This window comes from Balaenoptera physalus (assembly GCF_965194825.1).
Source record: "Balaenoptera physalus genome assembly, chromosome: 5".
Lineage (NCBI taxonomy): Eukaryota > Metazoa > Chordata > Mammalia > Artiodactyla > Balaenopteridae > Balaenoptera > Balaenoptera physalus.
Window position 1 is genome coordinate 120549480 of NC_138884.1, and position 17757 is coordinate 120567236.

At 37.9% G+C, this 17757-nt stretch overlaps 1 protein-coding gene across 1 annotated transcript in view; it reads left to right on the forward strand.

Annotated features, from left to right (window-relative positions):
* MCUB (mitochondrial calcium uniporter dominant negative subunit beta) overlaps positions 1–17757 on the forward strand; it is a 93768-nt gene that overhangs the window by 75827 nt on the left and 184 nt on the right. Inside the window, 4 exon segments of the mRNA XM_082463053.1 lie at positions 13393–13553; positions 15427–15630; positions 16238–16354; positions 17728–17756. Of these exon segments, the coding sequence (XP_082319179.1) occupies positions 13393–13553; positions 15427–15630; positions 16238–16354; positions 17728–17756 (511 nt within the window).

Sequence of the window (17757 nt, forward strand, 5' to 3'; positions counted from 1 at the left end):
CCACCCCACCGCAGTTTTCCCCCCTTGGTGTCCATATATCCATTCTCTACATCTGTGTCTCAACTTCTGCCCTGCAAACCGGCTCATCTGTACCATTTTTCTAGGTTCCACATACATGCATTAATATACGATATTTGTTTTTCTCTTTCTGACTTACTTCACTCTGTATGACAGTCTCTAGATCCATCCACTTCTCAACAAATGACTCAATTTCGTTCCTTTTTATGGCTGAGTAATATTCCATTGTATATATGTACCACAACTTCTTTATCCATTCGTCTGTTGATGGACATTTAGGTTGCTTCTATGACCTGGCTATTGTAAATAGTGCTGCAATGAACATTCGGGTGCATGTGTCTTTTTGAATTACGGTTTTCTCTGGGTATATGCCCAGTAGTGGGATTGCTGGGTCATATGGTAATTCTATTTTTAGTTATTTAAGGAACCTCCATATGGTTCTCCATAGTGGCTGTATCAATTTACATTCCCACCAACAGTGCAAGAGGGTTCCCTTTTCTCCACACCCTCTCCAGCATTTGTTGTTTGTAGATTTTCTGATGATGCCCATTCTAACAGGAGTGAGGTGATACCTCATTGTAGTTTTGATTTGCATTTCTCTAATAATTAGTGATGTTGAGCAGCTTTTCATGTGCTTCGTGGCCGTCTGTATGTCTTCTTTGGAGAAATGTCTATTTAGGTCTTCTGCCCATTTTTGGATTGGGGTGTTTGTTTTTTAATATTGAGCTGCATGAGCTGTTTATATATTTTGGAGATTAATCCTTTGTCCGTTGATTCGTTTGCAAATATTTTCTCCCATTCTGAGGGTTGTCTTTTCGTCTTGTTTATGGTTTCCTTTGCTGTGCAAAAGCTTTGAAGTTTCATTAGGTCCCATTTGTTTATTTTTGTTTTTATTTCCATTACTCTGGGAGGTGGATCAAAAAAGATCTTGCTGTGATTTATGTCAAAGAGTGTTCTTCCTATGTTTTCCTCTAAGAGTTTTATAGTGTCCAGTCTTATATTTAGGTCTCTAATCCATTTTGAGTTTATTTTTGTGTATGGTGCTAAGGAGTATTCTAATTTCATTCTTTTACATGTAGCTGTCCAGTTTACCCAGCACCACTTATTGAAGAGACTGTCTTTTCTCCATTGTATATCTTTGCCTCCTTTGTCATAGATTAGTTGACCATAGGTGCATGGGTTAATCTCTGGGCTTTCTATCTTGTTCCATTGATCTATGTTTCTGTTTTTGTGCCAGTACCATATTGTCTTGATTACTGTAGCTTTGTAGTATAGTCTGAAGTCAGGGAGTCTGATTCCTCCAGCTCCATTTTTTTCCCTCAAGACTGCTTTGGCTATTCGGGGTCTTTTGTGTCTCCATACAAATTTTAAGATGATTTGTTCTAGCTCCGTAAAAAATGCCATTGGTAATTTGATAGGGATTGCATTGAATCTGTAGATTGCTTTGGATAGTATACTCATTTTCACAATGTTGATTCTTCCAATCCAAGAACATGGTATATCTCTCCATCTGTTGGTATCATCTTTAATTTCTTTCATCAGTGTCTTATAGTTTTCTGCATAGAGGTCTTTTGTCTCCCTAGGTAGGTTTATTCCTAGGTATTTTATTCTTTTGGTTGCAATGGTAAATGGGAGTGTTTCCATAATTTCTCTTTCAGATTTTTCATCATTAGTGTATAGGAATGCAAGAGATTTCTGTGCATTAATTTTGTATCCTGCAACTTTACCATATTCATTAATTAGCTCTAGCAGTTTTCTGGTGGCAGTTTTAGGATTCTCTATGTATAGTATCATGTCATCCGCAAACAGTGACAGTTTTACTTCTTCTTTTCCAATTTGTATTCCTTTTATTTCTTTTTCTTCTCTGATTGCCGTGGCTAGGACTTCCAGAACTATGTTGAATAATAGTGGTGAGAGTGGACATCCTTGTCTCGTTCCTGATCTTAGAGGAAATGCTTTCAGTTTTTCACCATTGAGAATGATGTTTGCTGTGGGTTTGTCATATATGGCCTTTATTATGTTGAGGTAGGTTCCCTCTATGCCCACTTTCTGGAGAGTTTTTATCATAAATGGGTGTTGAATTTTGTCAAAAGCTTTTTCTGCATCTATTGAGATGATCATATGGGTTTTATTCTTCAATTTGTTAATATGGTGTATCACATTGACTGATTTGCGTATATTGAAGAATCCTTGCATCCCTGGGATAAATCCCACTTGATCGTGGTGTATGATCCTTTTAATGTGTTGTTGGATTCTGTTTGCTAGTATTTTGTTGAGGATTTTTGCATCTATATTCATCAGTGATATTGGTCTGTAATTTTCTTTTTTTGTAGTGTCTTTGTCTGGTTTTGGTATCAGGGTGATGGTGCCCTCATAGAATGAGTTTGGAAATGTTCCTTCCTCTGCAATTTTTTGGAAGAGTTTGAGAAGGATAGGTGTTAGCTCTTCTCTAAATGTTTGATAGAATTCACCTGTGAAGCCATCTGGTCCTGGACTTTTGTTTGTTGGAAGATTTTTAATCACAGTTTCAATTTCTTTACTTGTGATTGGTCTGTTCATATTTTCTGTTTCTTCCTGGTTTAGTCTTGGAAGGTTATACCTTTCTAAAATTTGTCCATTTCTTCCAGGTTGTCCATTTTATTGGCATAAAGTTGCTTGTAGTAGTCTCTTAGGATGCTTTGTATTTCTGCGGTGTCTGTTGTAACTTCTCCTTTTTCATTTCTGATTTTATTGATTTGAGTCCTCTCCCTCTTTTTCTTGATGAGTCTGGCTAATGGCTTATCAATTTTGTTTATCTTCTCAAAGAACCAACTTTTAGTTTTATTGATCTTTGCTATTGTTTTCTTTGTTTCTATTTCATTTATTTCTGCTCTGATCTTTATGATTTCTTTCCTTCTGCTAACTTTGGGTTTTGTTTGTTCTTCTTTCTCTAGTTTCTTTAGGTGTAAGGTTAGATTGTTTACTTGAGATTTTTCTTGTTTCTTTAGGTAGGCTTGTATAGCTATAAACTTCACTCTTAGAACTGCTTTCGCTGCATCCCATAGGTTTTGCATCATCGTGTTTTCATTGTCATTTGTCTCTAGGTATTTTTTTATTTCCTCTTTGATTTCTTCAGTGATCTCTTGGTTATTTAGTAACGTATTGTTTAGCCTCCATGTGTTTGTCTTTTTTACGTTTTTTTCCCTGTAATTCATTTCTAATCTCATAGCGTTGTGGTCAGAAAAGATGCTTGATATGATTTCAATTTTCTTAAATTTACTGAGGCTTGATTTGTGACCCAAGATGTGATCTATCCTGGAGAATGTTCCGTGCGCACTTGAGAAGAACGTGTAATCTGCTGTTTTTGGATGGAATGTCCTATATATATCAATTAAATCTATCTGGTCTATTGTGTCATTTAAAGCTTCTGTTTCCTTATTTATTTTCATTTTGGATAATCTGTCCATTGGTGTAAGTGAGGTGTTAAAGTCCCCCACTATGATTGTGTTACTGTCAATTTCCTCTTTTATAGCTGTTAGCAGTTGCCTTATGTATTGAGGTGCTCCTATGTTGGGTGCATATATATTTATAATTGTTATATCTTCTTCTTGGATTGATCCCTTGATCATTATGTAGTGTCCTTCCTTGTCTCTTGTAACATTCTTTATTTTAAAGTCTATTTTATCCGATATGAGTATAGCTACTCCAGCTTTCTTTTGATTTCCATTTGCATGGAATATCTTTTTCCATCCCCTCACTTTCAGTCTGTATGTGTCCCTAGATCTAAAGTGGGTCTCTTGTAGACAGCATATATATGGGTCTTGTTTTTGTATCCATTCAGCCAGTCTATGTCTTTTGGTTGGGGCATTTAATCCATTCACGTTTAAGGTAATTATCGATATGTATGTTCCTATGACCATTTTCTTAATTGTTTTGGGTTTGTTTTTGTAGGTCCTTTTCTTCTCTTGTGTTTCCCACTTAGAGAAGTTCCTTTAGCATTTGTTGTAGAGCTGGTTTGGTGGTGCTGAATTCTCTTAGCTTTTGCTTGTCTGTAAAGCTTTTGATTTCTCCATCAAATCTAAATGAGATCCTTGCCGGGTAGAGTAATCTTGGTTGTAGGTTCTTCCCTTTCATCACTTTAAGTATATCATGCCACTCCCTTCTGGCTTGCAGAGTTTCTGCTGAGAAATCAGCTGTTAACCTTATGGGAGTTCCCTTGTATGTTATTTGTCGTTTTTCCCTTGCTGCTTTCAATAATTTTTCTTTGTCTTTAATTTTTGCCACTTTGATTACTATGTGTCTCGGCGTGTTTCTCCTTGGGTTTATCCTGTATGGGACTCTCTGCGCTTCCTGGACTTGGGTGGCTATTTCCTTTCCCATGTTAGGGAAGTTTTCGACTATAATCTCTTCAAGTATTTTCTCTGGTCCTTTCTCTCTCTCTTCTCCTTCTGGGACCCCTATAATGCGAATGTTGTTGCGTTTAATGTTGTCCCAGAGGTCTCTTAGGCTGTCTTCATTTCTTTTCATTCTTTTTTCTTTAGTCTGTTCCGCAGCAGTGAATTCCACCATTCTGTCTTCCAGGTCACTTATCCGTTCTTCTGCCTCAGTTATTCTGCTATTGATTCCTTCTAGTGTAGTTTTCATTTCAGTTATTGTATTGGTCATCTCTGTTTGTTCTTTAATTCTTCTAGGTCTTTGTTAATCACTTCTTGCATCTTCTCAATCTTTGCCTCCATTCTTATTCCGAGGTCCTGGATCATCTTCACTATCATTATTCTGAATTCTTTTTCTGGAAGGTTGCCTATCTCCACTTCATTTATTTGTTTTTCTGGGGTTTTTTCTTGTTCCTTCATCTGGTACATAGCCCTCTGCCTTTTCGTCTTGTCTATCTTTCTGTAACTGTGGTTTTTGGTCCACAGGCTGCAGGATTGTAGTTTTTCTTGCTTCTGCTGTCTGCCCTCTGGTGGTTAAGGCTATCTAAGAGGCTTGATGGGAGGCTCTGGTGGTGGGTAGAGCTGACCGTTGCTGTGGCGGTCAGAGCTCAGTAAAACTTTGATCCACTTGACTGTTGGTGGGTGGGGCTGGGTTCCCTCCCTGTTGGTTGTTTGGCCTGAGGCAACCCAACACTGGAGCCTACATGGGCTCTTTGGTGGGGTTAATGGCAGACTCTGGGAGGGCTCACGCCAAGGAGCACTTCCCAGAACCTCCGCTGCCAGTGTCCTTGTCCCCACGGTGAAACAGAGCCACCCCCCGCCTCTGCAGGAGACCCCCCAACACCAGCAGGTAGGTCTGGTTCAGTCTCCCCCAGGGTCACTGCTCCTTCCCCTGGGTCCTGATGCGCACACTACTTTGTGTGTGCCCTCCAAGAGTGGGGTCTCTGTTTCCCCCAGTCCTGTTGAAGTCCTGCAATCAATTCCCACTAGCCTTCAAAGTCTGATTCTCTAGGAATTCCTCCTCCCGTTGCCGGACCCCCAGGTTGGGAAGCCTGACGTGGGGCTCAGAACCTTCACTCCAGTGGGTGGACTTCTGTGGTATAAGTGTTCGCCAGGCTGTGAGTCACCCACCCAGCAGTTATGGGATTTGATTTTACTCTGATTGCACCCCTCCTACCGTCTCACTGTGGCTTCTCCTCTGTCCTTGTACGTGGGGTATCCACCTTGGTGAAGTCCAGGGTCTTCCTGTCAATGATTGTCCAGCAGCCAGTTGTGATTCTGGTGCTCTCGCAAGAGGGAGTGAGAGCACGTCCTTCTACTCCACCATCTTAAAAGTAATTTCAACATTCCGTTTTTATCTTTTTTTTATATCCTTTTCTTTTTGAATTTTTGAATTTTATTTTTTTATACAGCAGGTTCTTATTAGTTATCCATTTTATACATATTAGCATATGTATGTCAATCCCAACCTCCCAATTCATCACACCACCAACATCCCCCGCCTGGCCGCTTCCCCCCTTGGTGTCCATACATTTGTTCTCTACATCTGTGTCTCAATTTCTCCCCTGCAAACTGGTTCATCTGTACCATTTTTCTAGGTTCCACATATATGCATTAATATATGATATTTGTTTTTCTCTTTCTGACTTACTTCACTCTGTATGACGGTCTCTAGATTCATCCACGTCGCTACAAATGACCCAATATCATTCCATTTTATGACTGAGTAATATTCCATTTTATATATGTACCACATCTTCTTTATCCATTCGTCTGTCGATGGGCATTTAGGTTGCTTCTATGACCTGGCTATTGTCAGTAGTGCTGCAGTGAACATTGGGGTGCCTGTGTCTTTATGAATTATGGTTTTCTCTGGGTATAGGCCCAGTAGTGGGATTGCTGGGTCATATGGTAATTCTAATTTTAATTTTCTAAGGAACCTCCATACTGTTCTCCATAGTGGCTGTATCAATTTACATTCCCACCAACAGTGCAAGAGGGTTCCCTTTTCTCCACACTCTCTCCAGCATTTGTTGTCTGTAGATTTTCTGAAGATGCCCATTCTAACTGGTGTGAGGTGATACCTCATTGTAGTTTTGATTTGCATTTCTCTAATAATCAGTGGTGTTGAGCAGCTTTTCATGTGCTTCGTGGCCGTCTGTATGTCTTCTTTGGAGAAATGTCTGTTTAGGTCTTCTGCCCATTTTTGTATTGGGTTGTTTGTTTTTTAATATTGAGCTGCATGAGCTGTTTATATATTTTGGAGAGTAATCCTTTCCCCGTTGATTTGTTTGCAAATATTTTCTCCCATTCTGTGGGTTGCCTTTCGTCTTGTTTGTAGTTTCCTTTGCTTTGCAAAAGCTTTTAACTTGCATTAGGTCCCATTTGTTTATTTTGGGTTTTATTGCCATTACTCTAGGAGGTGGATCAAAAAAGATCTTGCTGTGATTTATGTCAGAGTGTTCTTCCTATGTTTTCCTCTAAGAGTTTTATAGTGTCCGGTCTTACATGTAGGTCTCTAATCCATTTTGAGTTTATTTTTGTGTATGGTGTTAGCGCGTGTTCTAATTTCATTCTTTTACACATAGCTGTCTAGTTTTCCCAGCACCACTTATTGAAGAGACTGTCTTTTCTCCATTGTATATCCTTGCCTCCTTTTCATAGATTAGTTGACCATAGTTGTGTGGGTTTATCTCTGTGCTTTCTATCTTGTTCCATTGATCTATATTTCTGTTTTTGTACCAGTACCATATTGTCTTGATTACTGTAGCTTTGTAGTATAGACTGAATTCAGGGACTCTGATTCCTCCAGCTCCGTTTTTTTCCCTCAAGACTGCTTTGGCTATTCGGGGTCTTTTGTGTCTCCATAGAAATTTTAAGATTTTTTGTTCTAGTTCTGTAAAAAAAAATGCCATTGGTAATTTGATAGGGATTGCATTGAATCTGTAGATTGCTTTGGGTAGTATAGTCATTTTCACACTGTTGATTCTTCCAATCCAAGAACATGGTATATCTCTCCATCTGTTGGTACCATCTTTAATTTCTTTCATCAGTGTGTTATAGTTTTCTGCATAGAGGTCTTTTGTCTCCCTAGTTAGGTTTGTTCCTAGGTATTCTTTTTGTTGCAATGGTAAATGGTAGTGTTTCCTTAATTTCTCTTTCAGATTTTTCATCATTAGTGTATAGGAATGCAAGCAATTTCTGTGCATTCATTTTATATCCTGCAACTTTACCAGATTCATTGATTAGCTCTAGTAGTTTTCTGGTGGCATCTTTAGGATTCTATATGTATATAGTATCATGTCATCTGCAGACAGTGACAGTTTTACTTCTTCTCTTCCAATTTGTATTCCTTTTATTTCTTTTTCTTCTCTGATTGCCGTAGCTAGGACTTCCAAAACTATGTTGAATAATAGTGGTGAGAGTGGACATCCTTGTCTTGTTCCTGATCTTAGAGGAAATGCTTTCAGTTTTTCACCATTGAGAATGATGTTTGCTGTGGGTTTGTCGTATATGACCTTTATTATGTTGAGGTAGGTTCCCTCTATGCGCGCTTTCTGGAGAGTTTTTATCATAAATGGGTGTTGAATTTTGTCAAAAGCTTTTTCTGCATCTATTGAGATGATCATATGGTTTTTATTCTTCAGTTTGTTAATATGGTGTATCACATTGATTGATTTGCATATATTGAAGAATCCTTGCATCCCTGGGATAAATCCCACTTGATCGTGGTGTATGATCCTTTTAATGTGTTGTTGGATTCTGTTTGCTACTATTTTGTTGAGGATTTTTGCATCTATATTCATCGGTGATATTGGTCTGTAATTTTCTTTCTTTGTAGTATCTTTGTCTGGTTTTGGTATCAGGGTGATGGTGCCCTCATAGAATGCGTTTGGGAGTGTTCCTTCCTCTGCCATTTTTTGGAAGAGTTTGAGAAGGATGGGTGTTAGCTCTTCTCTAAATGTTTGATAGAATTCACCTGTGAAGCCATCTGGTCCTGGACTTTTGTTTGGTGGAAGATTCTTAATCACAGTTTCAATTTCATTACTTGTGATTGGTCTGTTCATATTTTCTATTTCTTCCTGGTTCATTCTTGGAAGGTTATACCTTTTTAAGAATTTGTCCATTTTTTCCAGATTGTCCATTTTATTGGCATAGAGTTGCTTGTAGTAATCTCTTAGGATACTTTGTATTTCTGCGGTGTCTGTTGTAACTTCTCCTTTTTGATTTCTAATTTTATTAATTTGAGTCCTCTCCCTCTTTTTCTTGATGAGTCTGGCTAAAGGTTTATCAATTTTGTTTATCTTCTCAAAGAACCAACTTTTAGTTTTATTGATCTTTGCTATTGTTTTCTTTGTTTCTATTTCATTTATTTCTGCTTTGATCTTTATGATTTCTTTCCTTCTGCTATCTTCGGATTTTGTTTGTTCTTCTTTCTCTAGTTCCTTTAGGTCTAAACTTAGGTTGTTTATTTGAGATGTTTGTTGTTTCTTGAGGTAAGATTGTATTGCTATAAACTTCCCTCTTAGTACTGCTTTTGCTGCATCCCATAGGTTTTGGATCGTCGTGTTTTCATTGTCATTTGTCTCTAGGTATTTTTTGATTTCCTCTGATTTCTTCAGTGATCTCTTGGTTATTTAGTAATGTATTGTTTAGCCTCCATGTGTTTGTGTTTTTATGTTTTTTTCCCTGTAATTGATTTCTAATCTCATAGCGTTGTGGTCAGAAAAGATGCCTGATACGATTTCAGTTTTCTTAAATTTACTGAGTGTTGATTTGTGACCCAAGGTGTGATCTATCCTGGAGAATGTTCCATGCGCACTTGAGAAGAAAGTGTAATCTGCTGTTTTTGGATGGAATGTCCTATAAATATCAATTAAATCTATCTGGTCTATTGTGTCATTTAAAGCTTGTGTTTCCTTATTAATTTTCTGTTTGGATGATCTGTCCACTGGTGTAAGTGAGGTGTTAAAGTCCTCCACTATTATTGTGTTACTTTCGATATCCTCTTTTATAGCTGTTAGCAGTTACCTTATGTATTGAGGTGCTCCTATGTTGGGTGCATATATATTTATAATTGTTATATCTTCTTTTTGGATTGATCCCTTGATCATTATGTAGTGTCCTTCCTTGTCTCTTGTAACATTCCTTATTTTAAAGTCCATTTTATCTAATATGAGTATTGCTACTCCAGCTTTCTTTTGATTTCCATTTGGTAAAGTACAGTTGACCCTTGAACAACATAGGTTTGAACTGCATGGGTCCACTTTACATGCAGATTTGTTTCAATAAACACTGCAGTACTAAGTGGTCCACAGTTGGTTTAGTCCATGGAATCATGGATACACAGGGCCAACTATAAAATTATACGTTGGTTTTTGACTGCATGTGGGGTTGGTGCCCCTATCCTCCATATTGTTTGAGGGTCAACTGTAATTTCCTTGGTATGGAGAAAGTAATGCTCAGGACTGTTTCAAAATGGTTACTTTTCTCCTTTCTCTGCTGGAAGCAGGGAGATATTTTTCTCTGATCTCTGACCTTCACTGTGAGAACCTGGTGGGACTCCTGGAGGTAAAACTCATGAATGTGTGACTGTTTTTATTTCTCAAACTAGTCAGCACTGAGCCTTCAGCAATTCAACAATTATAGTTTAGTGTTCCTATCAGTATTGGCTCCAGAGGTTTCTGCTCTCAGTAAGCTGTGGTTGTGGACTATCAGGGTTAGGATAAAGTAATACTGAGTCTATACCTTAATAAATAGACGGTGAGATAAATAAATCAGTAAATAAGGGAAGGTTCATGTTTATAGTTGGAATGCCAAGTTCTGACTGGTAAATATGGGAGGGCTGTTGTAGTTGAAAAATTATATTGCAGCCAAATTCAGACAAGAATCATCAGTAGATGCCAAGGGGATGGGGAGAGGTGGGGGGAGGTGATTTAGATACAGAAAATAAAACAGAGAAGAACTACGAAAACAACTAAGAAAAGTTAATTAAATGGCAGTAAGTACATACCTATCAATAATTACTTTAAATGTCAATGGACTAAATGCTCCACTCAAAAGACATAGGGGCAGCTGATTGGATAAAAAAACAAGAACCTTCTTTATGCTGCCTACAAGAGACTGACTTCAGAGCTAAAGACATACAGAGACCGAAAACAAGGGGATGGAAAAAGATATTTCATGCAAATGGAAACTGGGCGGAAGACCTGAATAGACATTTTTCCGAAGAAGACATACAGATAGCTAACAGGCCCATGAAAAGATGTTCAACATCGCTAATTATTAGAGAAATGCAAATCAAAACAATGAGATATCACCTCACAACTGTTAGAGTGGCTATCATCGAAACGTCTACAAATAACAAATGTTGGTGAGGATGTAGAGAAAAGGAAACCCTTGTACACTGTTGGTGGGAATGTAAATCAGTGCAGCCAGTACGGAAAACAGTGTGGAGGTTCCCCAAAAAAACTAGAAGTAGGACTACCATATGATCCAGCAATTCCACTCCTGGTATGCCTATAGAAAAAAATGAAAACACTAATTTGAAAAGATACGTGCACCCCAGTGTTCATAGCAACACTGTTTACAGTAGTTAACCCAAGTGTCCATCAACAGACGATTGGCTTAAGAAGATGTGGTATGTACACACACACACACTAGAATGTTACTCAGCCATAAAAAAGAACGAAATTCTGCCATTTGCAGCAACCTGGATGAACCTAAAAAATATTATGCTTAGTCAGACAAAAACAAATACTGTATGATATCACTTATATGTGGAATCTAAAAAATAAAACAAATGTATATAGCAAAACAGAACCAGACTCACAGGTATAGAAAACAAGCTACTGGTTACCAGTTAGGGAGAAGCAAGATAGGGTGAGGGGATTAAGAGATACAAACTGTAAAATAAGCAACAAGGAGATATTATACAGCACAGGAAATTATAGCCATTATTTTGTAATAACTTTTAATGGAGTTATAATATGTAAAAATACTCAATTACTATGCTGTACACCTGAAACTAATATAATATTGTAAGTCAACTATACTTCAACAAAAGAAAAAATAAGGAAATGCTAACAAAAAATGGGAGTAAGTCACAAGGACACAGGAGCCAGCTTAAGGGGCTCCTGCTAACCATATCTGGTACAATTTGAAGACCATTGGCTCCCATGTCCTTATGACTTGTCCCCATTTTTATTTTAAGCATTTTCTTACTTTCTGGTATAACTAGATGATCCAGGCTGATCTCGTGCTCCAGCACTGATATCAGCAATTACTCTGAAGATCCCTTGAGGAAAAATATTTTTAAAAATTTTCAAACACAAATTAAGTATAGAGAAATTAAAACAAATCCATCATTTCAACAATTATGAACATTCTTCTATTCTTGATTCTTTTTAAAAATCAGGACAGTATTTAACCCCAAAGACAAGGATGGAAGAAATTGAGAAAAATGAAAATGAAAATCCATGTTGAGATAGAAATTTCATGTCCAGTGAGTTCCCAACACTCTGCAAGGTCTTCTACTTCCCATTTAGCATTTGAGGGAATAAGTGGAGATAAACATTTTCAGGGCACCTCATTGTTTTACTTGATCTTCCTCTTCTGGACAAGCGCCAGTTAACAGACCCAAATGGCCTGGTCACATTAAGCAACTTCCATTCCCACTTTTTGTAAATTTCCACTTCTGCTTAAGCCCCTTGATGTTCTCCTCCCTCCCTGAAAACGCCCCCCCACCTCTGCACAAATAGAAGTTGAGTTCAGTTCATGCCAGATCCCCTTCCCTAGTACAATAGTTACTGAATAAAATCTATCCTTACCACTTGAATTAGTGTCTGGCTTTGTTTATCTTTGTTATGTTCCACAGCTTTGGACAAAATCATGCCCCATCTCTGCCGTTTTTCTGTATGTAGACCTTTTATGTATCCATACATTTTTTTCATCACAGCAAAAAGGCTCTGACTGTTCTGCAAATCTCAGAAGGCTAAAAGGGAACTTCTCGTTTCTACCTCTTTGTGGAGCTTTAGCCTAGAATGTTGAAGGGATTAAAGACCACAATAAAGTCTTGAAGAAGTGGGTGGAGATAGAGGAAAATTAACTTCAGGACTGCTGTCACAGACTGGAAAACCGCTGGGATAATACTGACACTAGGATCATAAATCTCCCTTATCTGCAGTTGTTTCTGCTGCCCGGCAGGAAGGTCTGTCTTCTCTCCCCTCACTTTGTCCCCCTATCTCAAATTCTCTTACAGTGGTGGGGAACAGTTATAACCCTCAGAAAGGCATCATTACAGCCCAGTTTTATGTAGATCTATAGATCCACTGAAGTGGTAGTATGAGAGAAATCCAGAATCAAAAGAACTCTATGTTAAAAGCTCAGAAACTGATTCCCTTTCGTCAGTATGAACCTCCCTTCAGATCTATACCTTGTTGAAAAGAACTTACACTTGAATTGCTTTTCAAATGTATATTATACTTTTGTTTACATGTTTGTACACCAGTTTCCCTCCCCAGGGGATCCTAAAATGATTTTGGATAGATAGTTGAGGGTGAAGAAGGATCTTAGGTTAACTCAGGTATAAAAGTGAACCTGTAACTAATGTGTTACAAACTCAGGTGAGGTATTCACCTGAGTTCTGGTAGATGGATACTTCCTTTTCCTGTATTATTCTTCCTTTTTTAAAAAAAAGAAACAGCACTAGTCATATTACAAAAGAAAAAAGACAAAAACATAATGAATTTTAAACCTACTGTCTGGTTATTTATTATTCCAGAGAGAGATGAATGGAATCACCTGAGACAGGAATAAAGGCGGGTACCAAATGCCCCCCGAGGAATGGGGAGCGCCCAAGCGGCCAGCCAGGGGAACTCAGATTTGGTTCCCTAGACTTACAAACCCTGGAGGAAAAGACGTGGTAACTGCCTTATGTTTCCCTTGTGTCTTCTTTTCTCAGAAAAACTGAGTAGTGAGCACACTACTGAGATGGAAAACATGAAATCCTTGGTTCACAGACTGTTCACAGCCTTGCATTTAGAAGAGTTTCAGAAAAAGAGAGAGCACCACCTGCTGGAGAAAATTGACCACCTGAAGGGACAGCTGCAGCCCCTCGAACAGGTTCGGAAGCATCACCCGTTGAGTCTGTTTGTAAATAATACCCGATATTTATTGGTATTATTGCTCCATGTGAGTGTTTTTCTGAATGCTTTACATAGGCTTATTTTCTCCTTTAATCCTCACAATGAGCCTCTGAGTTTGGTATTGTTATCGTCCTCATTCTTCAGGTGAGGAAACTAAGACAGCAAAGGTATACAAGCTAATACGTATTAGAGCCAGAACTTGAACTCTGGTGGTCTGACTCCAGGCTGCTGTCGTAAACTCTGTGCCGTGCGTCCTTCCCATGGATTGGCCGTAGTATCTTGGTAACTGAGTATAAGATGAGCTGGGACGCGCTAGCTGGAGCACTGCCACAGTTTGTTTTTCAGAGAACAGGCCCACGGCTCCCAATCTGCTCAATGGAATTGCAGCTGGAAAGTTAGCAGTGGCTTCCTAACATCTGAAGTTAATCAGTGGTGGAGGAAAAAAAAAACAAACAGCTTTTCTGGGGAGGAGGGGCAGGAGTCTGTTTTAATTTAAGGGAAAAATGCATTTTTTAAACCTCTGATCCCACTTGTGATTTTTAAAAATGAGTAGGTGTATGTGTATCTTTGTGTATGAATAAAAAGTTTCTAGAGGTAGAAGAAACTTTTTTTGTTGTTTTATGAAAGTATAGTTGTGTTAAATTCTGTACAGCATTGATTTAGTTATACATACATTTTTTTAATATTCTTTTCCATTACGATTTATCACAGGATGTTGAATATAGATCCCTGTGCTATATACAGTAGGACCTTGTTGTTAAAAGAAACTTTTTTGTGGGGAGGGGGCTGCGTTGGGTCTTCCTTGCGGCACGTGGGCTTCAGAGCGCTTGGGGTCTGTAGTTGTGGCGTGTGTGCTCTCTAGTTGAGGTGCGCGAGCTCAGTAGTTGGTGGCGCACGGGCTTAGTTGCCCCACAGCATGTGGGATCTAAGTTCCCTGACAAGGGATCGAACCTGCGTCCCCTGCATTGGAAGGCTAATTCTTTACCCCTGGACCTACAGGGAAGTCCCTAAAAGAAACTTTTGATAGTGATTACCTCTAAGAATACTTAGGGGATGCCAGAGAGAGGGACTTTTTCATTTGTTGGATGGTATGTTTTAATTTTTTCTTTACTTTTTAAAAAGTTGGTGATATTTACTTGTGTTAAGATTTTAAAACCTAAAAAGGTGGCCAATGGAAAGTTTTCCTCCTACTGTCCTCCCAGTACCATATCCCTGAACCTGTGAATCATTTCAGGTTTTCTTTATCTATGTGCAAACAAATGCAAATATATTATTATTTTGTTCCCTTTTCCAGGAAACAGTATATGCTATGATACACTTTTCTCACCTTTTTTCACTAACAATATATCCTGGAAAGATCTCCGTATTGGTACATAGAGAGCCTCCTCACTATAGCTGCATGATACCCTGATGAAAAATTGGATAATTTATGGTCTTTTACTCTTAAGAATGAACCTATGATGAATCACATGTGCGCAAGTGTACCTGTAGGATGAATTCCCAGAAGTGAAATTGCTAAGTCAAAGAAAATAGGCATGTAATTTTTAGTTAGGTTTCAGAGGATGACTTCTGAATTTTTCGTTGTATACCCTTCTATACTATTTAAATTTTTTTCCATGGGCAGGTATTGCCTTTATAATTTAAAAAATGGTTTATTAGTGAACTGGTTTGGAAATAAGTGATCGCTCATGAATGTATATGTTTTATACATTCTATTTTTTCATAAATCAGACCTCTTTAAAGTAATACAGATGTGTATTACTTTACTTCTCTTCCTTTTCTGCTTTTTTTTTTTTTTTTTAAGTTGGTGCACTGTAAACTGAAGTAACAGTCACTTTTTTTCCCCTCAGATGAAAGCGAGCATTGAAGCTCGCTCAGAAGTCAAAGCCAACGGACTTCTGTGGGCTGGACTAGCGTTGCTGTCCGTTCAGGGCGGGGCACTGGCCTGGCTCACCTGGTGGGTGTACTCCTGGGATATCATGGAGCCAGTTACATACTTCATCACATTTTCAAATTCCATGGTCTTTTTTGCATACTTTATAGTCACTCGACAGGTGAGTAGTTTGTTAAGAAAATGGTAAGTTATAACATCTTTTATAAATAATTTCTTATCCAAGTAATGAGCAATAAAACCTTTTTATTTATTGAACTACTGCTATCTGGGTTTTTATCAGGTGTTAAATTTTGTTGTTTTCCAGAGGATGGAGATTTATATATACCACAGAGAAACTGTGTATAGCCTCTATAGAGAAATAAATAGTACAACTTAACAAATTCCTCCGTTGAGATAAACACATCAAATTTGTGTACTGTGTGTCCTGTTTATAAATAAAATTGAATTTGTATTGCAAACCACCCAGTAACTTTAGCTTATCTCGTGATTATTTTGCCAAAAATCTGCATTTTCCTTTTTCTCTTTTCTTTCCCTATATGTGTAATTTCTCTTCCCAGCTTGCTTGCTTTTGAAAGGAGCAGCTGATCTCAAATGAGACTAAATGTTTTACTTGTGTTGCCTTATGCTTGCTCTGATGGCCACTGCACGTATTTTACTCATCTGCCTTCCTTTGCTTTGTTGTTGCTAAGGCACGTTTCTTGCAGAGGTATTATGTTCATTTAAAGCATGTTCTGTTCTGGTTTTATGTCTTTTTTTTTTTTTTTTAGGATTATACTTACTCAGCTGTTAAGAGTAGGCAGTTTCTTCACTTCTTCCATAAGAAATCAAAGCAACAGCATTTTGATGTGGTGCAGTACAACAAGTTAAAAGAAGATCTTGCTAAGGTACCTTATTGCAAATACGACATCTTATAGCTGGTCTTGTTTGGGAGCCAGAATTTAGTGTCAGGGAAATGCAATCGGTGGCTCATCCTCATGCGTTAAATCTTGGTCCTGCATAGGCTTCTCTGTATTGTGGTTTTGTTCAGTGAAATAGCTGACATGTCCCGATACTAATGTCCTACAGTTTTATTCTTGTCATCTGTATTCTACATTGGCATAGCTTTAAATGTATGTGGAAAATGTCTTAAATGACTTTGAGATAGCAAAATAACAGTTTTCAATAGAAATCTGTCTCTAAGTGAATATGTGTTTTTAAAGAACAAAGTCCAATATCAAGCTCAATTGCAGATTCTGTAACTATTAAGAACTAAAAGAAAGTAGAATTTTAGGAAGATGAGCACTCTGATAAACAATTTTAAGCTCTCGAAAGGTTTTTACAAGTTTCTTCTGCTTATAAATAGAATCAATGTGGTATTCCTCCTTTCATCATTTCCTTCTTTCAGATGGGAAAACAGAGGTTATGCACTGTTAGAAAGTGGGGAAACCAAGGTATGAAGCTAAAAGTTTGGATCCTGTGCTCTGGAGCACTTCCATATAATCCGTTTCCTAGGCAGCTTTTACCTTTGGCCTCCCAGTGGACTCATTAGCTTTTTAAATTTTTCTTAGTAATTTTAGAAGAAAAAAGTTTTGGTAGAAATATCTTCCACTGCTCAATGCATGATCATTTAATAGCCAGTAATCATCATATCTTTTGTTACCCGTAACTTCTAAACTACCCATCCCTGAAATTTAAAAAAAGGAAGGATTTAACAAGAATTTGTAGTCCAAAAATTGGAGATAAAGAGCCTTTAAAAAATATGTTTAAATTCCATATAATCATTACTTAGGAAAAATATAATGATCCTTTTTTTTTTTTTTTTTTTTAATTCAGTGGATACTTTTGCATTTAAATGATCCAATCCGTGAAGGCTAAGGAATGGTCTTTCAACTAGTTTATAGCACTGGGCATTGAAGATTTAGAGTAGCAAACTGTAAAGTTTTGGGTTTTTTTTAAGGTAATAAAGTTGAGAAAAAAAAGGGAAACTGATAGGTCAGAGTAGTGGGGTTTTTTTTGTTTGGTTTTTTTATAAACTGGAAAAACCACTGTAAAGGGGAAAACTAACATTACAAGAACTATAAGGATGGACTAGAAACTCTAAACTCATCTTTTACAAGAGGATGCACATAAATTGAAATATTGTAGGCAGTTTCCACTCATAGTTTAGATCTATATATTGACCTAAGGAGACGTTAAAGGTATAGAATTCCTTGTGAGCAGTAATCTGATACGTTTGTGGTCCTCTCTGATCAGTGCCTCTTCTTCTTCCCATGGACAGGCTACTGAAGCCCTGAGACGGGTGCGCCAC